The 25,983-nt window shown below is 46.5% G+C and overlaps 1 protein-coding gene across 11 annotated transcripts in view; it reads left to right on the top strand.

The window, feature by feature from the left end:
• Positions 1–25,983, top strand: part of jakmip3 (Janus kinase and microtubule interacting protein 3) — a 599,024-nt gene that overhangs the window by 280,096 nt on the left and 292,945 nt on the right. For 5 of the 11 annotated variants that reach the window (XM_070876792.1, XM_070876782.1, XM_070876783.1 and 2 more), the window contains exons 4-6: positions 8,018–8,245; positions 9,836–9,955; positions 19,030–19,176. In XM_070876792.1, coding sequence (XP_070732893.1) covers positions 8,018–8,245; positions 9,836–9,955; positions 19,030–19,176 — 495 coding nt within the window. The remainder of the gene's footprint in view (positions 1–8,017; positions 8,246–9,835; positions 9,956–19,029; positions 19,177–25,983) is intronic. The other 6 variants (XM_070876784.1, XM_070876785.1, XM_070876788.1 and 3 more) reach the window with 3 other exon arrangements.

Genomic DNA, 25,983 nt, shown 5'->3' on the forward strand with positions numbered 1-25,983 from the left:
TGCCTGACCAAATTTTGCTTTTCCAAATGTCCTGTTACTGCTTCTTTAATAATGGACCCCAACATTTTCCCAACCACAGATGTTAGGCTAACTGGTCTATAATTTCCTGCTTTTTGTCTGCCTCCTTTCTTGAATAGGGGCTGAACAGTCCAATACGAGAGCCACAGACTCTGTCACAGGTGGGACAGATAGTCGTTGAGGGAAGGGGTAGGTGAGACTGGTTTGCCGCGCGCTCTTTCGCTGCCTGCGCTTGATTTCTGCATGCTCTCAGCGTTGAGACTCAAGGTGCTCAGCGCCCTCTCGGATGCACTTCCTCCACTTAGGGCGGTCTTGGGCCAGGGACTTCCAGGTGTCAGTGGGGATGTCGCACCTTATCAGGGAGGCTTTGAGGGTGTCCTTGCAGCGTTTTCGCTGCCTACCTTTGGCTTGTTTGCCTTGAAGGAGCTCCGAGTAGAGCACTTGCTTTGGGCGTCTCGTGTCTGGCATGCGAACTATGTGGCCTGCCCAGTGGAGCTGATCGAGTGTGGTCAGTGCTTCAATGCAGGACGAGGACGCTGATACAGGGGATTTGTAGGATTTTGAGAAGACATCGTTGGTGATATTTCTCCAGCAATGTGAGGTGTCTGTTGTACATGGTCCATGTCTCTGAGTCTTAAGGGAGGGCAGTTATTACTACAACCCTGTAGACCATGAGCTTGGTGACAGTTTTAAGGGCCTGGTCTTCAAACACTCTTTTCCTCAGGCGGCTGCAGGCTGCACTGGATGTTAGATCTCGTCGTCGATGCCTGCTCTTGTTGATAGGAGGCTCCCGAGAAATGAGCAGAGGTCCACGGTGTCCATGGACGCGCTGTGGATCTTGATGACTAGGGGGGGGAGTACTGTGCGGTGAGGACAGGATGGTGGAGGGACCTTTGTATTAAGGATGTTTAGCGTAAGGATCATGATTTAGTAAGACTCAGTAAATACGTTGAATATGTCCTGGAGTTAAGCCTATGTAAAAGCGCAGACGCAGACGTTGTCCGCATACTGTAGCTTGACATAGAAACATAGAAAATAGGTGCAGGAGTAGGCCATTCGGCCCTTCGAGCCTGCACCACCATTCAATATGATCATGGCTGATCATGCAACTTCAGTACCCCATTCCTGCTTTCTCTCCATACCCCTTGATACCTTTAGCCGTAAGGGCCACATCTAACTCCCTTTTGAATATATCTAATGAATTGGACTCAACAACTTTCTGTGGTAGAGAATTCCACAAGTTGACGACAGAGGTTGAGGTGGTCTTGGACCTAGCCTGGAGACGGCGCAGGTTGAACAGGTTCCCACTGGTTCTGTACTTTAGTTCCACTCCAGCGGGGAGCTTGTTGATTGTGTGGTGGAGCACGGCGGCGAGAAATGTAAATGAAGCCTGATTTATCAAAATAGTTCAAACGTCCTGCTGATCACATTGGGTGGGCTCAATTGCCCTGCCCATCACCCATCTGAAAATGAGCCACAGAGAAAATCTATCCCATTTACTCAGTGTTTAACAGGAAAGTATGAATATTCCTCTATTTTTCTTGAGATGCTGAGGAATATTTATAGGATGGGAAGAAGACCAGTTTAAACCCAAGGCCAGACCTCTCTCCAGAATATGTACCTCCAATTGTTGCAACATGCTTAAAAAGTGAGGCATAATTGTATTAGCTAAATTATTTGATTCTCATAACTCTATCTTGCACTCCATCTGAATTTGGGGAAAGGATGATGTTGAGCAGAAGAGGTGTTTGGAGGATAAATACCAACATAGAATCACAGAAAATTACAACACAGAAGGAGGCCATTTAGCCCATCGTGTCTGTGCCAGTCGAAAAAGAATTACACTAGCCTAATCCCACCTTCCAGCACTAGGTCCGTAGTCCTGTAGGTTACAGCTCTTTAAGTACACATCCGAGTACCTTTTAAATGTGATGAGGGTTGCTGCATCTTACACACTTCAGGCAGTGAGTTCCAGACACCCACCACCCTCTAGGTGAAGACATTTTTCTTCATCTCCCCCCTAATGCTTCTACCAACTACTTTAAATCTATTTGCCCTGGTTATTGACCCCTCTGCTAAGGGAAATAGGTCCTTCCTATCCACTCTATCTAGGCCCCTCATAATGTTATACCTCAATTATATCTCCCCTCAGCCTCCTCTATTCCAAGGAGAACATCCCCAGCCTATCCAATCTTTCCTCATAGCTAAAGTCCTGGCAACAGCCTCGTTAATCTCCTCTGCACCCTTTCTAGTGCAATCACATCCTTCCTGTAATGTGGTGACCAGAACTGCATGCAGTATTCAAGCTGTGGTCTTAACTAATGTTGTATACAGTTCTAGCATAGCTTCCTTGCTCATCTATTCTATGCCTCGGCTAATAAAGCAAAGCATTCCATATGCCTTTTTAACTACCTTATTGACCTATCCTGTTACCTTTAAGGATCTGTGGACATATACTCCAAGGTCTCCCTGTTCCTCCACACCTCTCAGTGTCCTCCATTTATTGTGTATTCCCTTGCCTTGTTGCATCTCCCCAAATGCATTACCTCACACTTTTCTGGATTGAATTCCATTTGCCACTTTTCTGCCCAACTGACTAGTTCATTAATATCTTCCTGCAGTCTGGAGCTTTCTTCCTCAATGTCAACCACACAGCCAATTTTTTTATCTTCTGCAAATTTCTTAATCATGCCCCGTACATTTAAGTCTATATACTACAACAGTAAGGGACCGAGCTCTGTGGGACCCCACTGGAAACAGCTTGCCAGTCACAAAAGCTCCCCTCAACCATTACCCTTTGTTTCCTGCACTGAACCAATTTTGGATCCAATTTGCCACTTTCCCTTGGGCTTTTACTTTTTTGATCAACCTACCATGTGGGACCTTATCAAAAGCCTTGCTAAAATCCATGTAAACTACATCAAATGCACTGCCCTCATTGACCCTCCTTGTTACCTCCTCAAAGAACTCAATCAAGTTCGTCAGACATGATCTTCCCTTAACAAATCCATGCTGACTGATCTTGATTAATCTGTGTCTTTCTAAATAAAGGTTTATATTGTCCCTCAGAATTGATTCCAATAACTTGCCCATCTCCAAGGTTAAACTAACTGGCCTGTAATTGCTCGGTTTATCCCTTTCTCCCTTTTTAAACAATGGTACAACTTTAGCAGTTCTCCAATCCTCTGGCACAACACCTGTAGCTAGGGAGGATTGAAAAATGATGGTCAGAGCCTCCACAATTTCCTCCCTGGCTTCTTTTAGTAGCTTCAGATATATTTCAGCTGGTCCTGGTGATTTATCTACTTTCAAGGATGCTAAGCCCCTTAAAACTTCCTCTCTTACTATGTTTATCCCATCCAATATTTCACTATCTTCCTTCTGAACTTCAATGTCGGCATCATCCCCCTCTTTTGTGAAGACAGCTGCAAAGTATTCATGGACTGGTTGGCCCGAACAGCCAGTTTCTTTGTTGTAATCTGTATTTCTAAAGACACATGTCTACTCTATCGCTGCTGAGGAAACTCCACAGGTAAGCATGACAGCTGCTGGAAGTAATTACATGAAGGGTGAGTAAGAAGCACTAAGCAAATAACATTCCCTCAGACTTCCATTACATGTGAATATGATATGCCTTTACCATAAATTGTCATTACTATGTGATAAACAGGATAATCTGAGAATAATGGAACTGAAACACTACTCTGAACTGAGCCAATGTATATCATACTGGTGGAATATACCCCAGTTCCAGGTCATTCATTCGGTGTAGCTTCATATTTTTGACAAATGGAGCAACCTCTGTTTTAGTTATAAGTACTGACAAATAATCAAAGGAATAATGGGGAATAAGGAAATGGCAGAGACTTTAAACACATTTTTGTATCTGTCTTCACAGTAGAAGACACAAAAAACATATCATAAATAGTGGGGAGCAAGGGACTAATGAGAGTGAGGAACTTAAAGTAATGAATATCAGTCGAGAAAAAGTACTTGAGAAAATTATGGGACTAAAAGCCAACAAATCCCTTGGACCAGATGCCCTAGTTCCTAAGGTTATAAAAAAGTGGTTGCAGAGATAGTGGATGCATTGGTTGTGATCTTCCAAAAATCCCTAGATTCTAGAAAGGACCCAGCAGATTGGAAGGTAGCAAATTTAGCCCTGCTATTCAAGAAAGGAGGGAGAGAGAAAACAGGGAACTACAGGCCAGTTAGCCTGATATCAGTCATCAAGAAAATGCTGGAATTCATTATGAAGGAAGTGTTAAGAGGGCACTTAGAAAATCATAATATAATTAGTCAGAGTCAGCATGGTTTTCTGAAAGGGAAATCGTGTTTGACAAATTTATTAGAGTTTTTGAAGATGCAACTAGCAGGGTAGATAAAGGGGAATCAGTGGATGTAGTATATTTGGATTTCCAAAAGGCATTTGCTAAGGTGCCACATAAAAGGTTGCTATGCAAGATAAAGGCTCATGGGATTGGGAGTAATATATTAGCTTGAATAGAGGATTGGCTAACGGACAGAAAGCAGAGAGTAGAGATAAAGGGGTATTTTTCAGGTTGGCAGGCTGTAACTAGTGGGGTTCTGCAAGGATCAGTGCTTGGGCCTCAATATTTGCAATCTTTAGTGATGACTTAGATGAAGGAACCAAGTGTAAAGTATCCAAGTTTGCTGACAATACAAAGCTAGGTGGGAAAGGACACAAACAGCCTGCAAAGGGATATAGACAGGTTAAGTGAGTAGGCAATACGGTGGCAGATAGAGTATAACGTTGGAAAATATGAGGTTATTCACTTTGGTAGGAAGAATAGTAAAACTGAATGTTTTTTTAAATGGTGAGAAATGATTAAATGTTGGTGTTCAGAGAGATTTAGGTGTTCTCATACAGGAAACACAGATACAGCAATCAATTACGAAGAATAATGGCATGTTGGCCTTTATTGCAAGGGATGTGAGGATAGATTGAGTAGATTGGGCCTATATTCCCTGGAGGTTAGAAGAATGAGAGATGATCTTATTGAAACATAAAATTCTGAGGGGGATTGACAGGGTAGATACTGAGATGTTGTTTCCCCTGGCTGGAGAGTCTAGAGCTAGGGGGCACAGTCTTAGGATAAGGGATTGGCCATTTAAGATTGAGATAAAGAAAAATTCACTACCCCAAAGGACTGTGGATGTTGAATCATTGAGTATATTCAAGGTTGAGATAGATTTTTTGGGATATGGGGATTGGGCAGGAAAATAGAGTTGAGGTCAAAGATCAGCCATGATCTTATTGAATGGCGGGGCAGACTTGAGGGGCCATATGGCCTACTCCTGCTCCTAATTCTTATATTCTTATGTAAAGCATGGTTGTTGTAAATTCATTTGGGTGTAACAATTTTGGCTGATAAAGATGCCTTCTCCTAAAATCAACTGTAGGAAGCTGAACTGCTCCACGAGGAGTGCAGGAGCTCGTTAAATAATTTTCCTAGGTGTTGTACAAAAAATAATTATTGCTCAATCCTACACTGATAATTTTTACGTTAAATGTCAAAAAAAATCACAAGACTATACTTATGCTTAATGATGAAAAACAAAGAGGTAATTGGTAAACAAACAGGATTTAACTGGTAAGTGATCCCATGGGAACAACTTCCTGTGTCATTGCTGAAGAATGGTCATGGTTGTTCGATTTTGATTTGTTTCAGTATCTCACAAGCAGCAATATGCTGTGTTGTCACTTTGTAGATTAGCGCTTATTACATTGACATTTAACCTTGCACATCATGTTAAATGCAGCTCAGCAAAGAGCTAGTAAAGTTATTGAGTTGCCAGCCACCATATCTTACAGGATAAAAAAAGAACGACGTGCATGTATACAGGGCCTTATCATTACTTTGAATTGGAGTGATTGTTATGTAGACAAATTGGGGCTAAATATTCAGGTTCACATTTTTGCTCATCTCATACCTAATGCTCGTCATGAGGATGTGGATTAACAAATTAATTAGTAACCCTGATATGCAGCACAGGACGTAGCAATCATAGCGGCTGATTGGTGTAGGACCTTCCACCATACTGAGAGCAGATATCCACTGTACAGCTGATGAGAAACTCAAAAGAGTTAGTGTGACAGCTTCTGGAAGTAATTAGCTGGAGAATGTGTAAGCAACTAAAGACTCAACGACTCAATTGTTCAGGGTTTTACACTTACCACAAGGCAAGCAGCTGTTCAGAAACTCTGCACTTGCAATTGGTGGAACCACAGTTCAAAAGGGAATGATGTGTGTCCATACTGTAATCAGGATGATCTTGGCAATACACTCATATTTATGTTGGCTGATTACCATGTCACCTGTGAGGAGTTCCTCGTATCTACAATCTGCCTAGCAAGGGCTCTAACCAGCCCTCATCAGCTGTGTAATGAACAATGAGTGAGTATCTTCAATGGAAAACTGGAAGCAAATGAATCCTTCATGGCAGATTTGCCAATCTGATACCTGAGCCAATTTGGTTTAGAGTACTTCTAGCGCATTGTTGATGATTGATCAACCAACTTGCATTGTTAATGGGATCTGGAGTGGTAGACCCATCAATGAGGCTTGAGATTCTTCCCAGTTAGCTATTGATAACCTGAAATGTCTTAATGGTAGGATGGTGCTCATTGAACAATAATGGGTAGGGTTGTACTAGGCAAGGAGTGGGGAGCTGTATTGTATTAATTGGCTAAACTCCATAAAAATCCTTGCGCACACTTGGGACATATCCTTGTGCACACTTGGGACATATCCTTGTGCACACTTGGCTCTTGCCAACTTTGCCCAAGCTATCTGGACTTAGATTAAGTGAGGTGAGGCAATGGTAGAGAATGTGCATTCTATATCAGGCAAACAGGAGTTCAACCTATGTAGGTATCTCAGTTGCTTGGTTTGAAGATCCTTAATCACAATGATGGGTTTCCACATGAATCTGACATCTAAAGTGGAGTGACTGTTGTCCTGTAGGCAAATATGATCTGGATTTTCAGCTTCATTGATAAGCACAACACTTTGCGAAAGCCCCTCACATGAGGACTTGGATTAAGCCATTGGTGATTAACTCTGATTCACAGCACTGGACTTAAACATGGAAATGACTAGCACATCTCAAACTGTTGTACACAGGTCCTTCCACTGAGCTAAAAGGAGATATTCACTGAAGAAACTTAGAACAACAGCTGCTAGAAGGTTTAATCTGTGATAGGTAAAGGACCAACCACTCATATATCCAGGGTTTCAAGCATACCATGACTGACCAAAACAATTATTGGTTTTGGAAAAAAGAAATCAAGTGTAATTATTTCATTTTCAAAATAATGCCATATATCTAAACCCTTCAGTTGCTTAGAACTATTAGAACAAAAAGGTTTCGTAAAATATGAATGGATTTCATATACATTGCCTTTTTCCTTTGCAGATTGAAAATATATCTTGTTTCCTACTCTCCAAAAAGTAAAGGGTCTAGTCAGATTTGATTGTCTTTGCAAAAGTTTAATAAAGTTCTCTGGGAGAGATCAAGTTTGCCGAGGGTTAATGGTAACAATCACAGCTGTAATTTCATGCAAAAAATGTAATGCAGCTGTGATTTATGAATGATAGCTATGAATATATGAAATATTTGGTATGGTGAAAGAAACCAATTTTAAAAATCTGTTTTGTTAGCTTGTGGGGTCATTGTTCTGGAAGGATGAGATCAGTTGGGCTAAAGGGCTCTTTTCATCCAAATCTATCTTGTGTCTATGAGCTTACCAAGTGAAATTTCCCCCCAAAACAACTGGGGATGGCAAAAGTGGCATACAAATAATGAATGAATAGTACATGCAAAAGTTTTGAATATAAAAATAACATTATTGGGATTCACTACCCACTAAATACTGCTCCTCTCCCTTGAGTTTTAGCGTGACAGAAGAATTGTCTCGTGGCAACAGATGACATAAAATGCATGCATGTGTGATTGTGTTTTGTTCTCATTGTAGATGGATGAGATAAAATTAAAAGACAGAGCAGTCTACGTGCTGGAAAAAGAGCTGGGGGCTCAGACTGGGCATGCTCAGAGACTCCAGCTCCAAAAAGAGGCTTTAGATGAACAACTTACCCAGGTCAAAGAGGCTGAAGCATGGGAAAAACGACATCTGAGTAGCCCGAAAAGGGAACTTCCTTGCGCAAGTGGTGCAGGAGACGCCTCAGACCATTCAGGAAGCCCTGTAAGCACTTTCACATACATGGTCTATAAATGCCCTATTCAACAAATTCTGTATCAAAATCTTGATGAGGGGCATATTAATACCTTATGCTTAATTATTAATTCTTATGCAATACTATCACATTACATCATTCTTCTAATACCTTATAAAATCTTGTAGCCAAATATTTGTTACTGTTGAAATAGAATTAATGATAGATTTAAGTTTTCTCTAATACTTTTCATTTTTTCTTCTTTTAGAGGGTACTGGGATTTCATTGTGTAGCAGCTTGCTTGTTCTTCTGATCATCTAATAATAGCAGTGTTTTGAAATGTTACCTCATAAGCAATTTAAAAAAAATCAAAATAAGACCAGCAATTATTTCATGGGTTTAATTTGCGTTTAGACATTTTCAGAAGGCATGCATTGAGTGTAGAGCATGGCATTTAACACTAGTCCAACATCTTCCAGGCCTGGTCTTGGTTGAATGTATTTTTCACTCTAATATCTTATAATGATCAAGAGAATCTAATCCTACATAGGCCTGCCAGGGTTCAGTAGTTAGAAACATTGTAATGATAAATTCAAGGCACTGCTTTCAATTACCATCCTATGTAACTATGCCACTCTTACGCTTCCGCCTTAATTTGCTAATGATACAAACAGCTATTTAATTTTAAGATAAACACTCATGCCTATAAACTTATTTTAACTTTTTTCCCATTGTTGACTCTCATCAAGATTCTTTTTTCACTGGTTCTTGATTTTCTTAGCACATGGAATGGAAATATTTCTAAGCAGTTTATAGTTATATGATGCAAAGGCTCTCCTGCACCTGTTGAATGAGGAATCACTGCACCAGTTAAATAGGGTTCGGGAATCACTAGTTCGGAAAGTAATCCATCAGCATCCTCTCAGTGCCTTTTTCATTTTTAGTGTGCTGCAGTGTATAACCAATAATGACATGGGAAATAATTGGCAAAAGATGCACCTATGCACCTATCCAAACTGCCACCCATTACACTGTGAATTTGAATTCTGCTAAACAAGCAGAAAAAGCACTAATTGGGGCTTCCAACATAAATAATTTATTCCAACATTTTCTTAAATGCCCCCATACATGATGTATTAAAATACTATTTTGCATTCTCAATTATAACATTTTCTCAGTCCTCCTGTTATTGGCTGCAGCTACTACCAACCACATTGTTCTTGTAATAGCACAATTTAGTTTTTTCAACCATCATAATACCACACGTAAAACATCATGTTTTGCATTTCACTTAAATTAACGATAGTGTCTTGAGGTAGGGTTATGCCTTTGGAAATCACTCAAAACATGGTGTGCCAACATCGCGAGTTTTTTTTACTGTACTTTCTGCATTGTTTTTCTGTATCTCATTTTTATTTCCTTCATATAGTCTAAGCCGATTTGCTTGAATGTTCACCCTATCACATGAGGGCATAGTTTACATTTTAATGTATAGGCAAAAACAAATCCTGCCTCAAATCGAATAGTTGTGAAAAATTCTTCAGTCTCTTTGGTTGTGGTCTATCAGAGACGCATCGTTATGTCAATGTCCAGTTATTTGCAGTTGATCTATGTTTCAGGAACAGCAGTTGGATGAAAAGGATACTCGACGATTCCAACTTAAAATAGCTGAATTAAGTGCCATCATCAGGAAACTAGAAGACCGGAATGCTCTGCTGTCTGAAGAAAGAAATGAACTTGTAAGTGCTTCTCATTATGTTGACCATTCAACTGCCTGTCCAGACATTTGCATTTTCTTTACTGAATTATTGCCACCACACCCCCTAGAAATTACATCAGTAATGTTTTTTTTCTCCTTGTCAGGTTAATTTTCTATAATAAATAATATAATCTAAGGCTAAATTGGCCACAGTATGCGAAGTATGTATTAGCTAATCAATATCAAGGCTGTTCTTTTCATGAGATTCCAAATCAAGCAGGCGAGGAGTGCGGAGATTCTTCCTGTTATTGGCCCTGAAATTCCGGTTGGAGGCTTCTTTCGAATGAATGCCTCTGACCGGAGAATTTTTACGAATTTACCTGTTGGTCCCGGAGGAGGCTGTGATTCCGGTAGGGAGCCCTTCTCTTCCCACGCTGTGAAGCGCGCTTCCGTCCTTGAGGTTCAGACGCAGAAGGTGCAGTCACGTGTGACAGCTCAACCAATCAGGTACAGTATTCCACAGCATTCTCATTAATAGCAATGAGAACTCCGTATCTACCAGTTCTCATTGCTATTAATGAGGAAAAAAACACCCCTCACCTAATTAAAATTAATTGAAATGAAAGTTAATAAATGTCTTAGAAAAAATAAATTCCAAGTTTTTTAAAAGTTTTTAAAATTTTGGTTTAAAATAAACTTACCGTAGTGGGCAGGGTTTTTAACAATAAAATATGTTTTTTAAATTTTATTTTATTATGTTTTTGTATGTTTTAAAACTCTTACACCTGTAAGAGTTTTATCAGGCGCAAGAGTTTTGAGGACATTTGCTGGGCAAGATATGGCGAAATACCGCAATCTTGCCCTTGCAAATGTCCTCGCTCCCGAGATGCGGAGGATCTGTCAAGCTGGAGCTTGCCAGATTGGAAAACCCAGTTTTCAGCGCATGCGCATTGTGTGCTGAAAACGGCTTTTGTGATGCCTTCCCGGGTCCATATACACACCGTACGGACCCAGGGAGGCCGGAATTTCTGGGCCAATAATTTTACCAAAAATGTTGGTGAGTACTAAATGGGAAATGAGAAATGTTGTACACATGTCAACTTTTTCATTAAAATTATTACCAGATGAAATTTCACTCCTTAGATCAGTACAAGTGAAATCCATTGTATATGTGGTTATTTGATTTGAGCCAGCATTAAGCTTTTGAACCATGAACAATGTAAGAAAGTATGAATTGAGAAAGATTATTCAGGCTTTCCAGTCCACTAACATGGGCAGATTCAGAGGGATGGAGAGACAGATATAGTATACAAACTGACCCTTTACCACATGACTAGTATGGTTTTCAGCCAAAGGGTGTAAATGCAATTTTTATCACATCCTTTAGTCTTGGAATCATTGACCCCGATATTAACGGGGAGAGGGGGAGGGGGCATGGAGGGATTTTGTGGTTAGGAAACCCAGAAGAATGAGTTTCCCTCAGGTCCTGCAGAACTTCTCGGAAGGAACCGATTACCATTTTTGGACTGCATTTCCAGGCTGCAGCCAGCCAGATTGGGGAGCGGAGAGGAAGGTGGGAGAGATTGGGTGTCATGCGACATCGATGGGGGGAGGGGTGGGGCAAAGAAAATGGGAGGAGGGGGAGCAACAATGGTGCGGGGGCAGGAGAGAGCGGTCAGGCGGGGCCATCGATGGGGGGCCCAGAGAGATCAGCGGTCATGAGGAACATCGATGGGGGGCCCGGAGAGATCGGAAGTCAAGAGGAACATCGATGGGGGGGCCCGGAGCGATCGAGGGTCGGGGGGGTCATCAATGGTGCTGGACAGATTGGGAGTCAGGTGGGACATCAATGTGGGGGCCCGTAGAAATCAGGGGTCAAGGGGGTTATCGATATTGAGCCTGGAGAGATCAAAGGTCACCGCGGACATTAATGGTGCCAGACAGATCGGGAATCAGGTGGGACATCGATGTGGGGGCCCGGCGAGATTGGGGATCAAGGTGGGTATCGATATTGACCCCGGAGAGGTCAGGGGTCGGGGCGGACATTAATGGTGCTGGACAGATCGGGAGTCAGCTGGGACATCAATGTGGGGGTCCAGAGAGATCAGGGGAGGAGGGGAGAAGATTGTGAAAGGGGTGGGAGATATCAGAAGAGTATAGGAGAAGATCTTTGGGGTCCGGAGAGATCGAGGAGGAGGGGAGATGATCATGGGTGGCCCATCAGGGACATGGGGGGGGGCGATGGGGGCAGTGCCAGGCTTGAGGCTGTGGGCCATGGAGGACAACTGATTGCTGTGGAGGTTGACAGGTTTGCTTGGTAGGCTAGGGAAGCATTACTGATCCTCCTGGCCCACAGACAATGCTGGAAAAGCACATGTCTTGGTTGCAGCAGTCCTTGCCTCCGAGCAGTCCTCTGAGCCCCAGGAAACCCGGTTGGCCAGCGTTAAAACTGGAACAGAGAAAAATTCTGAAGCAGCAGCCTCATTAAAATATTTAAATGGACGATCCACCACCTGGGAAATGCTTGGTTGCTCCCCCCCAGTCCCGTCTCCGTTAAAACCGGAGGTGGTCAGGTTCAAGGCGGATTGGGTTTGGATTTGAGCTTTTTTTACATTTCTACTTCCCGTCTGACCCAAACCCACCTGTTTTTGGGCGTTGAAATTGCCCCCTATTGTTTCAGTATTAAATAAGGAGTATATTTCACTCTCTGTGTAAAGAGAACCCATAGGTTGAAAACTGTACCGGTAGAGAGAAGCTGTCCATTTATCATCCATGTTTGTTCCTATTACCAAAACAATTTTATAATAGGAATATAAATGTAGAATCAAGAAAAAGCCAATCACTACATTCAGCATCGGATACCGTCTCACAACCCAATCTGACCATTTTTAAACGTTTTTCCTACCCAAATATAACTCTTTTTGAACTGAGTAAATAGTTACCGTAATGGGAACAGTCTATTCCATAAATTGACTTTTCAATTAATTAAGTTATTCCTAAATTTAAGTTAGCTTGTGCATTCTCCAGTTTTCTCACAAAATACCTCTGTAAATTCATATTTACAGAGAAGCCTCGTTGAGCCCCCGAACCCGCCCGCGTAGCTCCCCCGAAAGCACCTGCGTAGCTCCGCCAAAACCACCTGCGTAGCGCCCCCAAACCCGCCCACGTAGCTCCCCACGTAGCACCCCCGAACCCACCCACAAAGTTCCCCCGAACCCACCCACGTAGTTCCCCCGAACCCACCTTCGTAGTTCCCCCGAACCCATCCACAAAGTTCCCCCGAACCCACCCACATAGTTCCCCTGAACCCACCCACGTACCACCCCCGAACCCACCCACAAAGTTCCCCCGAACCCACCCACATAGTTCCCCTGAACCCACCCACAAAGTTCCCCCGAACCCACCCACAAAGTTCCCCCGAACCCACGCACATAGTTCCCCTGAACCCACCCACATAGTTCCCCTGAACCCACCCACAAAGTTCCCCCAAACCCACCCACATAGTTCCCCTGAACCCACCCACGTACCACCCCCGAACCCACCCACAAAGTTCCCCCGAACCCACCCACAAAGTTCCCCCGAACCCACCCACATAGTTCCCCCGAACCCACCCACATAGTTCCCCTGAACGCACCCACAAAGTTCCCCCGAACCCACCCACATAGTTCCTCCGAACCCACCCACATAGTTCCCCCAAACCCACCCATGTAGCACCCCCGAACCCACCCACAAAGTTCCCCCGAACCCACCCACATAGTTCCCCCGAACCCACCCACATAGTTTCCCTGAACCCACCCACAAAGTTCCCCCGAACCCACCCACATAGTTCCCCTGAACCCACCCACAAAGTTCCCCCGAACCTACCCACATAGTTCCCCCGAACCCACCCACATAGTTCCCCCGAACCCACCCATGTAGCACCCCCGAACCCACCCACGTAGTTCCCCCGACCCACCCACATAGTTCCCCCGAACCCACCCACATAGTTCCCCCGAACCCACCCACGTAGCACCCCCGAACCCACCCACAATGTTCCCCCGAACCCACCCATGTAGCACCCCCGAACCCACCCACGTAGTTCCCCTGAATCCACCCACGTAGTTCCCCCGAACCCACCCACGTAGTTCCCCCTAAAACCGCCCATGTAGTTCCCCGAACCCACCCGCGTAGTTTCCCCTAAACCCACCCACATAGTTCCCTCGAACCCACCCACGTAGTTCCCCCTAAAACCACCCGCGTAGTTCCCCCGAACCCACCCACGTAGTGCCTCTGAAACCGCCCACATAGCGCCCCCGAACCCGCGCGCGTAAAACCCCCGAACCTATCTGCGTAACAACCCTGAACCCACCCGTGTAGCACCCCCAAAACCACCTGCGTAGCGCACCTGATCCCACCCACATATTGCCCCCGAAACCACCCACGTAGCACCCCCGAACCTACCCACATAGTTCCCCCGAACCCACCCACATAGTTCCCCCTAAAACCACCCACGCAGTTCCCCCGAACCCACCCACGTAGTTCCCCCGAACCCACCCACGTAGTTCCCCCGAACCCACCCACGTAGTTCCCCCGAACCCACCCGCGTAGTTCCCCCTAAACCCACCCACATAGTTCCCCCGAACCCACCCACGTAGTTCCCCCTAAAACCACCCGCGTAGTTCCCCCGAACCCACCCACGTAGTGCCTCTGAAACCGCCCACATAGCGCCCCCGAACCCGCCCGCGTAAAACCCCCGAACCCATCCGCGTAACACCCCTGAACCCACCCACGTAGTTCCCCCTAAAACCGCCCACATAGTTCCCCCGAACCCACCCGCGTAGTTCCCCCTAAACCCACCCACATAGTTCCCCCGAACCCACCCGCGTAGTTCCCCCTAAACCCACCCACATAGTTCCCCCGAACCCACCCACGTAGTTCCCCCTAAAACCACCCGCGTAGTTCCCCCGAACCCACCCACGTAGTGCCTCTGAAACCGCCCACATAGCGCCCCCGAACCCGCCCGCGTAAAACCCCTGAACCTGTCTGCGTAACACCCCTGAACCCACCCGCGTAGCACCCCCAAAACCACCTGCGTAGCGCCCCTGATCCCACCCACATATTGCCCCCGAAACCACCCACGTAGTTCCCCCGAACCCACCCACATTGTTCCCTCGAACCCGCCCACGTAATACCCCCGAACCCACCCACGTAGCAACCCTGAACCCACCCCAAAGGGAAGTGGAGTGCTCGACATTGTGCTCCACTTCCTGTGAGGGGCGGTAACTGGAATTTCACGGCCGGGGAGAGATTTACGCACTGGGTACAGGAAGTCCCGCCTCCCCTCGGTTACCACAACCAAACGCGGCGTAACCAAATTTCGCCCCCTATGAACTTACTTGAGATTCACAAAGTAGTACTGTTTGCAAGCTTTATGTAAAGGTAAGAAATAAAATAGATGTACACCGCACTTTCCTTGTAAGCCTCTCTGCTTTGGTGCCATCTAATGGACCTTAGCTCATGACTTTATGTTATCTTTTATGCTTTGTTACACTGCAGTATTTCTAACTGCACTTAGCTTGTTATAGATCTGTAGTCTAATGTGGCTGGAGAACACAAACCAACTATAAATAATGCTCTACAGGGAATCGACAATGCATTAGGAAGTTAATTCCTACTCAGATACAGCTTCACCTATAAGATGTTTGGGTTAGGCATTCATGACCTAACATTGCAGCACACCTCAGTGTCTGTAATACACTCTACTTAAGCAAATTCACTTTCTATTGTTAATCCACAAAGTTTTTGTTTCATTTTTTCATATTTGCATTTGTCCTTTAAGCCCTTACCATATCTCTGAGCTCATCCTGAATGTCATTTGGGTAATTTAATCCGAATAATAAAAAAGAGCAAAGGAAAGTAAATAGAATTTTGACCAAAGGTTTACATCACATTGCTCCAGTAAAACCATTGCAACAATGAACTTTGCAACACAGGATAACTAGACGTTGTTGGAAATGTATGCCATTTACATGGGTGCTTTGAATTATAATGATTTAATTATTCTTATAATGACCAGAAACTCAACTGGAGTGAGCCACATACATTCCGTGGCTACTAGAGCAGGTCAGAGGGTGGCTCACTTCCTGACTCCCCAAAACCTCTTCACTACCGACAAGCACAATTCAGGAATGTGATGGAATACTCTCTCCTTGCCTGCTTAAATGCAGCTGCAACAATGCTCAGTAAGCTCAACATCACTTAGGACAAAGCAGTGCACTTGATTGGCTTTGGGGCGTGGGATTCTTCAGAGTCGGCGGCGGCGGGGAGGAGGGAGTTGGGACCTGATTTCTTGAGTAAGAGATACAGGGACCTTTTGGCATGGGGCTAGAGTATCCCCTGAGGGACGGATTCCTGTCCACAGGTGAGTCTTATTAGAATGTGCAGAGGCTTCAAGAGGCTGCATATTTAGAGCCCAAGTTTTGGGCCGTGCCTAGAACGGCGCAGCCCCGACCTGGACGCCCGTTTTTCGCGCCACAAAGTGCGCCTAAAAAAAACTTACAGATTCTCCGGCTCTCTGCTGGTCCGCTTGAGTCGGGCGCGGCGCAGCACGAGTTGTAGGGGGCGGAGCTATGTCCCTGCGCTGAAAACCGTGCCGGGACCTCTGCACATGCGCGCTACAGTGGGCGCGCATGTGCAGTAGCTCCAGGCGCCCAAAACTGTGTGGGAGGGGCCCGAAGCACGCAGCCCCTAGCCCTGGCCCAATGGCCTCACTGGGGCTGCGTGCATAAGGCTCCTCCCACGCCCAGCTCCTGCTTCCTCCCGACCCAACTCGACTCCTGCTTCCCCCACCGCCTCCGGACCGGACCCGACACCGACACCGACTCGACTCCCGCTTCCCCCCCGCCCCCGCCCCAGGATTGGCCCGGACCCGACCCGCGCTCCCCCCACCCCCCCCGCACCCGACCTGACCTCCCTCCCCCTCCCTCCCTCCGACCCGAACCGAACTGACCTCCCTCCCACCACCCCCCCAACCCGACCTGCGCTCCCGACCCCCCCCCCACCCGGACCCGACCCAACCTGACCCGCGCTCCCCCCCCACCCGGACCGGACCCGACACAACCCGACCCGCGCTCCCCCCCCCGCCCCACCCGGACCGGACCCGACACAACCCGACCCGCGCTTCCCGCCCCCCCCCACCCCCCGACCTGACCTCCCTCCCTCCCCCCCCGACCCGAACCGAACCGACCTCCCTCTCACCACCCCAACAACCCGACCCGCGTTCCCGACCGCCCCCCCCACCCGGACCCAACCCGACCCAACCCGACCCGCTCTCTCCCCCCCCCCACCACCCGGACCGGACCCGACCCAACCCGACCCGCGCTCCCCCCACCCCCACCCGGACTGGACCCGACACAACCCGACCCGCGCTCCCCCCCCGCCCCACCCGGACCGGACCCGACACAACCCGACCCGCGCTTCCCGCCCCCCCCACCCCCCGACCTGACCTCCCTCTCCCTCCCTCCCTCCCCCCCCGACCCGAACCGAACCGACCTCCCTCTCACCACCCCAACAACCCGACGCGCGTTCCCGACCGCCCCCCCCACCCGGACCCAACCCGACCCAACCCGACCCGCTCTCTCCCCCCCCCCCCCCCCCCCCCCACCACCCGGACCGGACCCGACCCAACCCGACCCGCGCTCCCCCCACCCCCACCCGGACCCGACCCGACCCAACCCGACCCGCGCTCCCCGCCCCCCCCCACCCCCCGACCTGACCTCCCTCTCCCTCCCTCCCTCCGACCCGACCCAACTCGACCCGCGCTCCCCTCCCGCCACCCGACCTGACCTCCCTCTCCCTCTCTCCCTCCGACCCGAACCGAACCGACCTCCCTCCGCCCCCCCAACCCGACCCGCGCTCCCAACCCCGACCCGCGCTCCCAACCCCGACCCGCGCTCACCTCAACCCGACCCGCGCTCCCGACCCCGGACCCCGGACCCGACCCGACCCAACGCCACCTACCTGTAAATCTGGTGCTGGGGACAGGCCCTGCCTGAAGTCTTGGGCCCGGCTGGGCCCGGCCTGTTCAGCCTCCCCCCCTCTTCTCCTTTCCCCCCCCCCTCGTTTCCCCCCCTCTCCTTTCCCCCTCCCCCTCTCCTTCTCCCCCTTCTCCTTTCCCCCCTTCTCCTTTCTAAGTTAGTTTGGAGTAAGTTTTCACTGCCAAAACTTTGAAAACAGGCGTAAGTGGCCGGACACGCCCCCTTTTGAAAAAAAAATTCTGGTCCAAAGTGAAACTGTTCTAACTGACTAGAACTGGAGCAAACTAAATGCCAAGAATTTGAATTTCTAAGATACTCCGTTCTACACCAGTTGCTCCAAAAAATCCAGAGCAACTGAGGCCGAAACTTGGGCCCAAAATTCCAGAGAGTTAGAAGTTTCAATAAAAAAAACTGGTGTCTTTGTTATGGAACTGCTTTGTTACACAAATTCTGATTCAAAGGGCGTAAATACCGTTACAGTGCTGAGGTTAGAGCTAACATTACGTGACAGGCCTTTTTACATTGCAAGTTCTAATCACAGCACCACCGACAGGCATAACAGGTACTGCAGGTAAATGTTGACACTTTAAAAATGGGTTTTCTCATTGACAAAGCCTGATATAGGAGTTTTTAATGTAGTTTGAGAGAGAATGTTGCAAACTACTCAGCATTTTTAATAAATGATAGATATGTTGAGTTATAATATTATTTCTTTTGCATCATGTGTGAGAATTGTGCTGTAAATAAACATTGTATGTAATTAGAACCATCTTACCTATATATTTTAAAACAAATGACTATATTAATGATTTAAATAAGTAAAGGTTAAGAACCTGAAGTAAATAATTATTATCAGAGCAGAAGATACCAGGGTTTGTGTTCATGGTGTGCTTCAATTTGTAGATAAACTTTCTAATTAGAGACTTCAGTTTTTAAATAAAGTTTGGGATTATTAAGGGATCTATTTCTTTAGATGTCAATCATACAGGAAATGTTAACTCTGTTAATGCCAGTATTTCCACTGCAAAAGTTCAGGCACTTGTCTTGCAAGCCTATGAATGTTCGGTTCAGTCAGTCTCATTGCATATTTTTACTTTAGCTCAAGCGTTTACGTGAAGCGGAAAGTCAGTACAAACCCCTCCTGGACAAAAAAAGGCGACTCAGTAGGAAAAACGAAGAAATGAGCCATGCCCTACGGCGTATGGAAAATAAACTCAAATTTCTCACACAAGAAAACATAAGAATGGTAGGTTGTCATATAAGTTCACTTCTGAATAATATGGGAACTGCGTTGTGATTATTTTTATGCTTGAAGGAATTATAATCATTTATAAACCTCAAATTCCAAGATTGTCCAATGCATGTTTATTTTACCCTGTGTTTAACTTGTTTTACTGCTGTCAGTAATGCTAATCTCCAGGTAAAATCACCAATGGTACCCAACACAAACAAGACTGGCAGAATAAAGTAATGAGAGGTAGGTCAACCAAATAACTCCACCACACCAGAATATTATTTTCCTATTAATAAATGGTGACTATATTGAAAAGAACCTATTTTGTAGAAGTTATATTTATCTAACCAATGTGTATTTTTGCTTTCAGTGAATGAATTGACACTAACATTTGTTTTCTTGCCAATTGAGATTTTCCTTTTTTTAATAAAAATATTAAACTGACTCCAACCATCTAGCCTGCTCTTCAGCATTACCCTCTGCCTGCTTTGCCATTTTTCTTCCAGCAGTATTATTTAAATGTTAAGTGTTAAAACGACTGGGTAATGGTACCAGAAAAATATTTGTTTCTTTAATGCTTAGACTGCCAGCACTTCCAGTGAATTCCTAATTCTCTCGGCTCGCTGTATTTTTTACATTTTCAGTTTGTCCATCGTGGGGTTAGGGTTGCCAACCTCCAAAATTGTCCAGGAATAAAGAAAGACTTGCATTTATAAGCACCTTTCATGACCTCAGGATGTCCCAAAGGACTTTACAGTCAATGAAATACTTTTGAAGTGTAGTCACTGTTGTAATGTGGGAAACACATTTGCACACAGCAAGCTCCCACAAAGAGCAATATGATAATGACCAGATCATCTGTTTTTAGTGATGTTGATTGAGGGATAAATATTGGCTAGGCCACTGAGGATAACTCCCCTGCTCTTTTTCAAAATAATGCCATTGGATCTTTTATGTCCATCTGAGAGAGCAGATGGGGCCTCGGTTTTATGTCACATCGGAAAGAGGGCATCTCTGACAGTGCAGCACTCCCTCGGTACTGAATTAGAGTATCAGCCTGGATTTTTGTGCTCAAGTCTCTGGAGCGGGACTTGAACCCTCGACCTTCTGACTCAGAGGCAAGGGTGCTACCCACTGAGCCTAGACACGGCTGTGAGCAATCTGGAAGAAATAGCCTAGGGGCATTAAAAAATTGTGGTTCTTTTTTCATTTTCTTTGAACACTTTTGTTTATTAGTTACAAAAATAATGGAGATGGGGTAAAAAGGCTATTTTACCGAGAGGGAAGGTTGGAAGGAGGAGGTCCTGTGACAAACTGTTGTATATGTATAATATAAGTATATACCCTGTACACTAAATGTACAGTTACATAAGACTACTGGATGTACCTTCACACTGTATAACTATGCTTGTACCACCAGAGGGTGCAACTGGTGGAGACCTAGGGGTCACCTGTACACGACAGGTAACCAGGTATAAAAGGGAGCTCACCATATTGTATCCTCACTCAGGAGCTGTAATAAATGGACTAAGGTTACCACAGTTCAAGTACAATACCTTGCCTCGTGGAGTCATTACTAGAGTGCTTACAGACACAATAACTGACGATGAGATTATGACTGTCCACATGAAAAATGGCTAGCCTTGGCATGTTTCAACAATTCGCCAACGGGGAAGATTGGGAGGCCTTTGTGGAAAGGCTTGAACACTTTTTCATCGCGAACGACCTGGCGGGAGACACACCAACCTCGCTGGCTGATAAGCGCAGAGCTATCTTGCTCAGCAGTTGTGGGCTCACCATCTATGGCCTTGTCAGGGACTCGCTAGCCCCAGAGAAGACAACAACCAAAACATATACAGAGCTCGTAACGATGATGCAGGAACAGCTGAAACCTAAAGAGAGCATCCTCACAGCCAGACACCGGTTCTACACCCACCGGAGGCCCGAAGGCCAAGAAATCGCAAAATATGCTGCACACCTCAAACGATTGGCTGCACCTTGTGATTTTGGCGACCACCTCACCGAAGCACTGCAGGAAATCTTTGTTATTGGAATCAGCCACGAGGGCCTACTCCACAAGCTGCTCTCTGTGGATACGACGGTCATCCTGCAGAAGACAATTAATGTTAGCCAGGCGTTCATGATTTCGGCCTGCGATTCCAATCTCACCTCCAGGACTCTAACCCGGCAAGTACTGTGAACTGTCTGGTGCCTTTTAGAGGCAAGGCTGCTGCTAGTAGTCTCTCTCAGGGTAGAGAGAACAGAACCCTGAGTCCTGCAACCTTGAGTCCGCCACATGGGACCAACCGGCCAGCCCCATGCTGGTACTTGGAGGATATCACAGGGCCCACCAGTGCAGCTACAAAGACTATATCTGCAAAGGCTGTAACACGAAGGGCCACCTCCAGCGAATGTACAAGAGAAATTGTAGTCACCGAGTCGATGAAGAGTTGGCCGATCATCCGGACTCCAGCGACGATGAAGAGAGAGTCCATGAGGCAGCTCAGCCTCACGATGAGGTGTACGGAGTGTTTACCAGCACCACCGAGACCTCTCCGTTGAAAATGGAAGTCGAAATCAACACTGTTCCAGTCACGATGGAGATGGACACAGGGACGAGCCAATCGCTGATGAATCAGGCGGCCTTTGAGAAACTCTGGGACAATCCAATCGAACGATACCAATCCGAGTGAAGCTGCTCATCTACACAAACGACACCGTCCCAGTCGTTGGCAGCGTGGATGTCCAGGTGTCCCATGACGGCGTGATGCAAAAGTTACCTTTGTGGATTATTGCTGGTGATGGTCCAATGCTGCTAAGAAGAAGATGGATGAAACAAATCCGTTGGAGCTGGGAAAACCTCCAGCCTCGGCGATCGACGTCCTACATGGCCCCGAATTTAGATCCAGTACAGCACCTGAGAAACCAGCCGCTCAACTCGACTGTGTGGAGACAACACAGACCGCTCAACCCAATGACGAGATGATCCAGCCGAAATGACCCGACCTCACCTCCCAGGCTCCAGTGGCAGGACTCCAGGGGAAGAGAATAGGCGCAGGAGGCAACTTTCCTGCTTCCGTGGCAGAACCTGGGGAAAAAAGGATCACCGCAGCCTACCTCGTGGAGAGAAAGAAGATGGTGCCCACACCACGAGGTGAAGCACCTGAAGTAAAGATGACAGCGGCCAGACCACGAGGGGCAGCGTTGAGGGAACAACACGTGATGCCGAGTAGCAAACCGAAATAGGGTAAAGATTGCAAGGCCCTCTTAAAGGAGACCAGCAACCCAGTCCCACTCTTTATACAGCGATGCCAGTGATACACATATAAACGATATAATTGACAAATGCAAGTACGTAAATGTAACTAACCGTGTCGAGTCGGGCGATTGCGGTCGGAACCAAAGTAATATGACAGTAAATGAAGTAATGATGTGCGATGCCGGTTTCTACATGTACGCCGACAAAAACAAGGGCAACCTCCCGTCGGAAGCACCCAGGTCCAGCGGGCTACCCAATCATGTAGCCTGCGCCTCCGGGATCAATGTGATGCCCCAGGGAGCGTGGCCACACACAGAGGGAGCATACCAACTGCAGGGCCAGCGATCAGAAGACGGCAAAGGCACCACTATCGGTACCCTGCCCCTGATCGGCTCTACCTCTCTGGCCACCAGGGCCAGTACCGAGAGCAAGAGGCTAGCACCCTCCAGCTCTCCCAACAGGAACTGGGATGACCAGCCTCCCACTATCGCTGAAGGGCAGCAGGGAGACACCGCAGCCCTCAAAGGAGGACAGGGAGGCCACTGTGGCTCTGCCCTACCACTAGGCAACGACAAAGGCCCTGAGACTCAACCAGGTGAGCGAGCCGAGCCCACCTAGCTGGCAGGGGGTGCAGTGCCGCCATCAGACAACCTGGACACAGTCCGGTCACTCTGGAACTAGCGTCCTCACTCACCTGCACCTACACAACCCAGGGGCAAGACTGTGATACCATGTATGTACCTTACCTGTAAAATATACTTGTTCCACTACTGCAAAACCAAACAGTGATGTAATTCATCCTATGTTTTTTTTGTTCTTTCTGTACATGCATGCACATGCAGGTGTTGAGCCACATACATGGTCTATGTATGGGAGGGGAATGGATGTATGTAGTCATGGACACACATAGATCACACCCAGGACCCACTCAACCCCCACTGCAACCTCAAACCGTCCACTGCTGACCATTTCCCAATGTTGTGGCAAAGTGGGCAACCCTACATGGGGTAGAATTTGACATTAAGGCAGTGGAGCATGATGATTCACCACCCAATCCAGCAGCAAAGAGGTCCTGTCATTTTGAGGCTCTGACCTCATTTAAATTCGGTAGGCGAGGTACAGAATGCCAAACAGACATCCTGAGTTCGACGCAGCTCGCCAGATTGAAGCCTGAACATCAGGCCGGAGCTGTCACCACCCAAGGTAAGTCATGGATGATGAGGGGGTTGCATCGCAGAAGCTGAGGGTCCTGGGGTAGCAGCAGCCTAGATTATTTTTGTGGGCCCTAGAGTTGCACACCTGTTCCTCCGGGCCCACAAAATTAATTAAATACGTACCTTTACACTATAGGAACGCAATTTCCATATTAAAAGGGGCCTATCACCTGAATCAGGCAGGTGCTTTGGACACCCAGTGGTCGACCCTTTTCAAAATCTCAAGAGCACTGTGATCAGCTGGAGTATCAGCTATAGCTGTAGTTGAAACAGGCCAGCAAAAAGTTAGCATTTTACCCTGATTTTCTAAGGATCATTGGTGAAATGGAGCTTTACTGATAATGGTCATAGGTAGAAAAATCAGGGTTCCAACATCATGCTCGATCCGCAGCACAATCAATTTTCCGATGAGCATATTTGAGGGCTACAATGAGGCTGGACTATAAGCAGGTGTGAGTTGTATTTAAAGGGTATTTCAGTGGGCAAATGTGATCTCACACTTAACTTCACAAGTGTTTCTGATGCCCTGCATCTAGTTTGCTGCCTGCTCATATAAAATGGATGCATGATAGGAAATGGGTCTCTGTCTTAATTTCAAAAAAGGATGAACCTTTCTTTGCGTATTTTGAAGCTAGGGGCCAAAAGTTCTGCAATTTCTGGTGGGCAAATGTGGTGGATTAGGGGGGCAGAAATTGGGGTACAAGTTAAATATGTCAGAGTTACACCTGCTCTGACCACTCCCCTAAGTGGTCTCTCTATGACGTTATCATTGTGATGTCATCCTGCCATATGTCCTTGCATGCATTCAAGCGAAAATTGGGGTGATGAACCATCAAGCCAGTTTAGCACAACACACATTTTTTTGACAGTTTTGATATTTATGTGAACCTTGAACAAAATATTAACTTCATTCACACAATTTCTCTGCCAGGTTATGTTGATTCATGTAAAATGGCCATCTAAAGCCTAAGAAACATAGAAACATAGAAATGTGGAAAATAGGTGCAGGAGTAGTCCATTTGGCCCTTTAAGCCTACACCACCATTCAATAAGATCATGGCTGATCATTCCCTCAGTACCCCTTTCCTGCTTTCTCTCCATACCCCTTCATCCCTTTAGCCGTAAGTGCCATATCTAACTCCCTCTTGAATATATCCAATGAACTGGCATCAACAACTCTCTGCGGCAGGGAATTCCACAGGTCAACAACTCTCTGAGTGAAGAAGTTTCTCCTCATCTCAGTCCTAAATGGCCTGCCCTTATCCTAAGACTGTGTCCCCTGGTTCTGGACTTCCTCAACATCGGGAATAATCTACCCGCATCTAACCTGTCCAGTCCCGTCAGAATCTTGTATGTTTCTATGAGATCCCCTCTCATCCTTCTAAACTCCAATGTATAAAGGCCCAGTTGATCCAGTCTCTCCTCATATGTCAGTCCAGCCATCCACGGAATCAGTCTGGTGAACCTTTGCTGCACTTCCTCAATAGCAAGAATGTCCTTCCTCAGATTAGGAGACCAAAACTGAATACAATATTCCAGGTGAGGCCTCACCAAGGCCCTGTACAACTGCAGTAAGACCTTCCTGCTCCTATACTCAAATCCCCTGGCTATGAAGGCCAACATACCATTTCCCTTCTTCACCGCCTGCTGTACCTGCATGCCAACTTTCAATGTCTGATGTACCATGACACCCAGGTCTCATTGCACCTCCCCCTTTCCTAATCTGCCACCATTCAGATAATATTCTATCTTCGCGTTTTTGCCCCCAAAGTGGATAACCTCACATTTATCCACATTATACTGCATCTGCCATGCATTTGCCCACTCACCTAACCTGTCCAAGTCACCCTGCAGCCTCTTAGCATCCCCCTCACAGCTCACACCGCCACCCAGTTTAGTGTCATCTGCAAACTTGGAGATATTACACTCAATTCCTTCATCTAAATCATTGATGTATATTGTAAAGAGCTGGGGTCCCAGCACTGAGCCCTGCGGCACTCCACTAATCATTGCCTGCCATTCTGAAAAGGACCCGTTTATCCCGACTCTCTGCTTCCTGTCTGCCAACCAGTTCTCTATCCATGTCAGTATATTACTCCCAATACCATGTACTTTGATTTTGCACACTATTCTCTTGTGTGGGACCTTGTCAAAAGCCTTTTGAAAGTCCAAATACACAACATCCACTGGTTCTTCCTTGTCCACTCTACTAGTTACATCCTGAAAAAATTCCAGAAAATTTGTCAAGCATGATTTTCCCTTCATAAATCCATGCTGACTTGGACCGATCCTGTCACTGCTCTCCAAATGCGCTGCTATTTCATCCTTAATAATTGATTCCAACAT

This window comes from Pristiophorus japonicus, chromosome 3, assembly GCF_044704955.1.
Source record: "Pristiophorus japonicus isolate sPriJap1 chromosome 3, sPriJap1.hap1, whole genome shotgun sequence".
Lineage (NCBI taxonomy): Eukaryota > Metazoa > Chordata > Chondrichthyes > Pristiophoridae > Pristiophorus > Pristiophorus japonicus.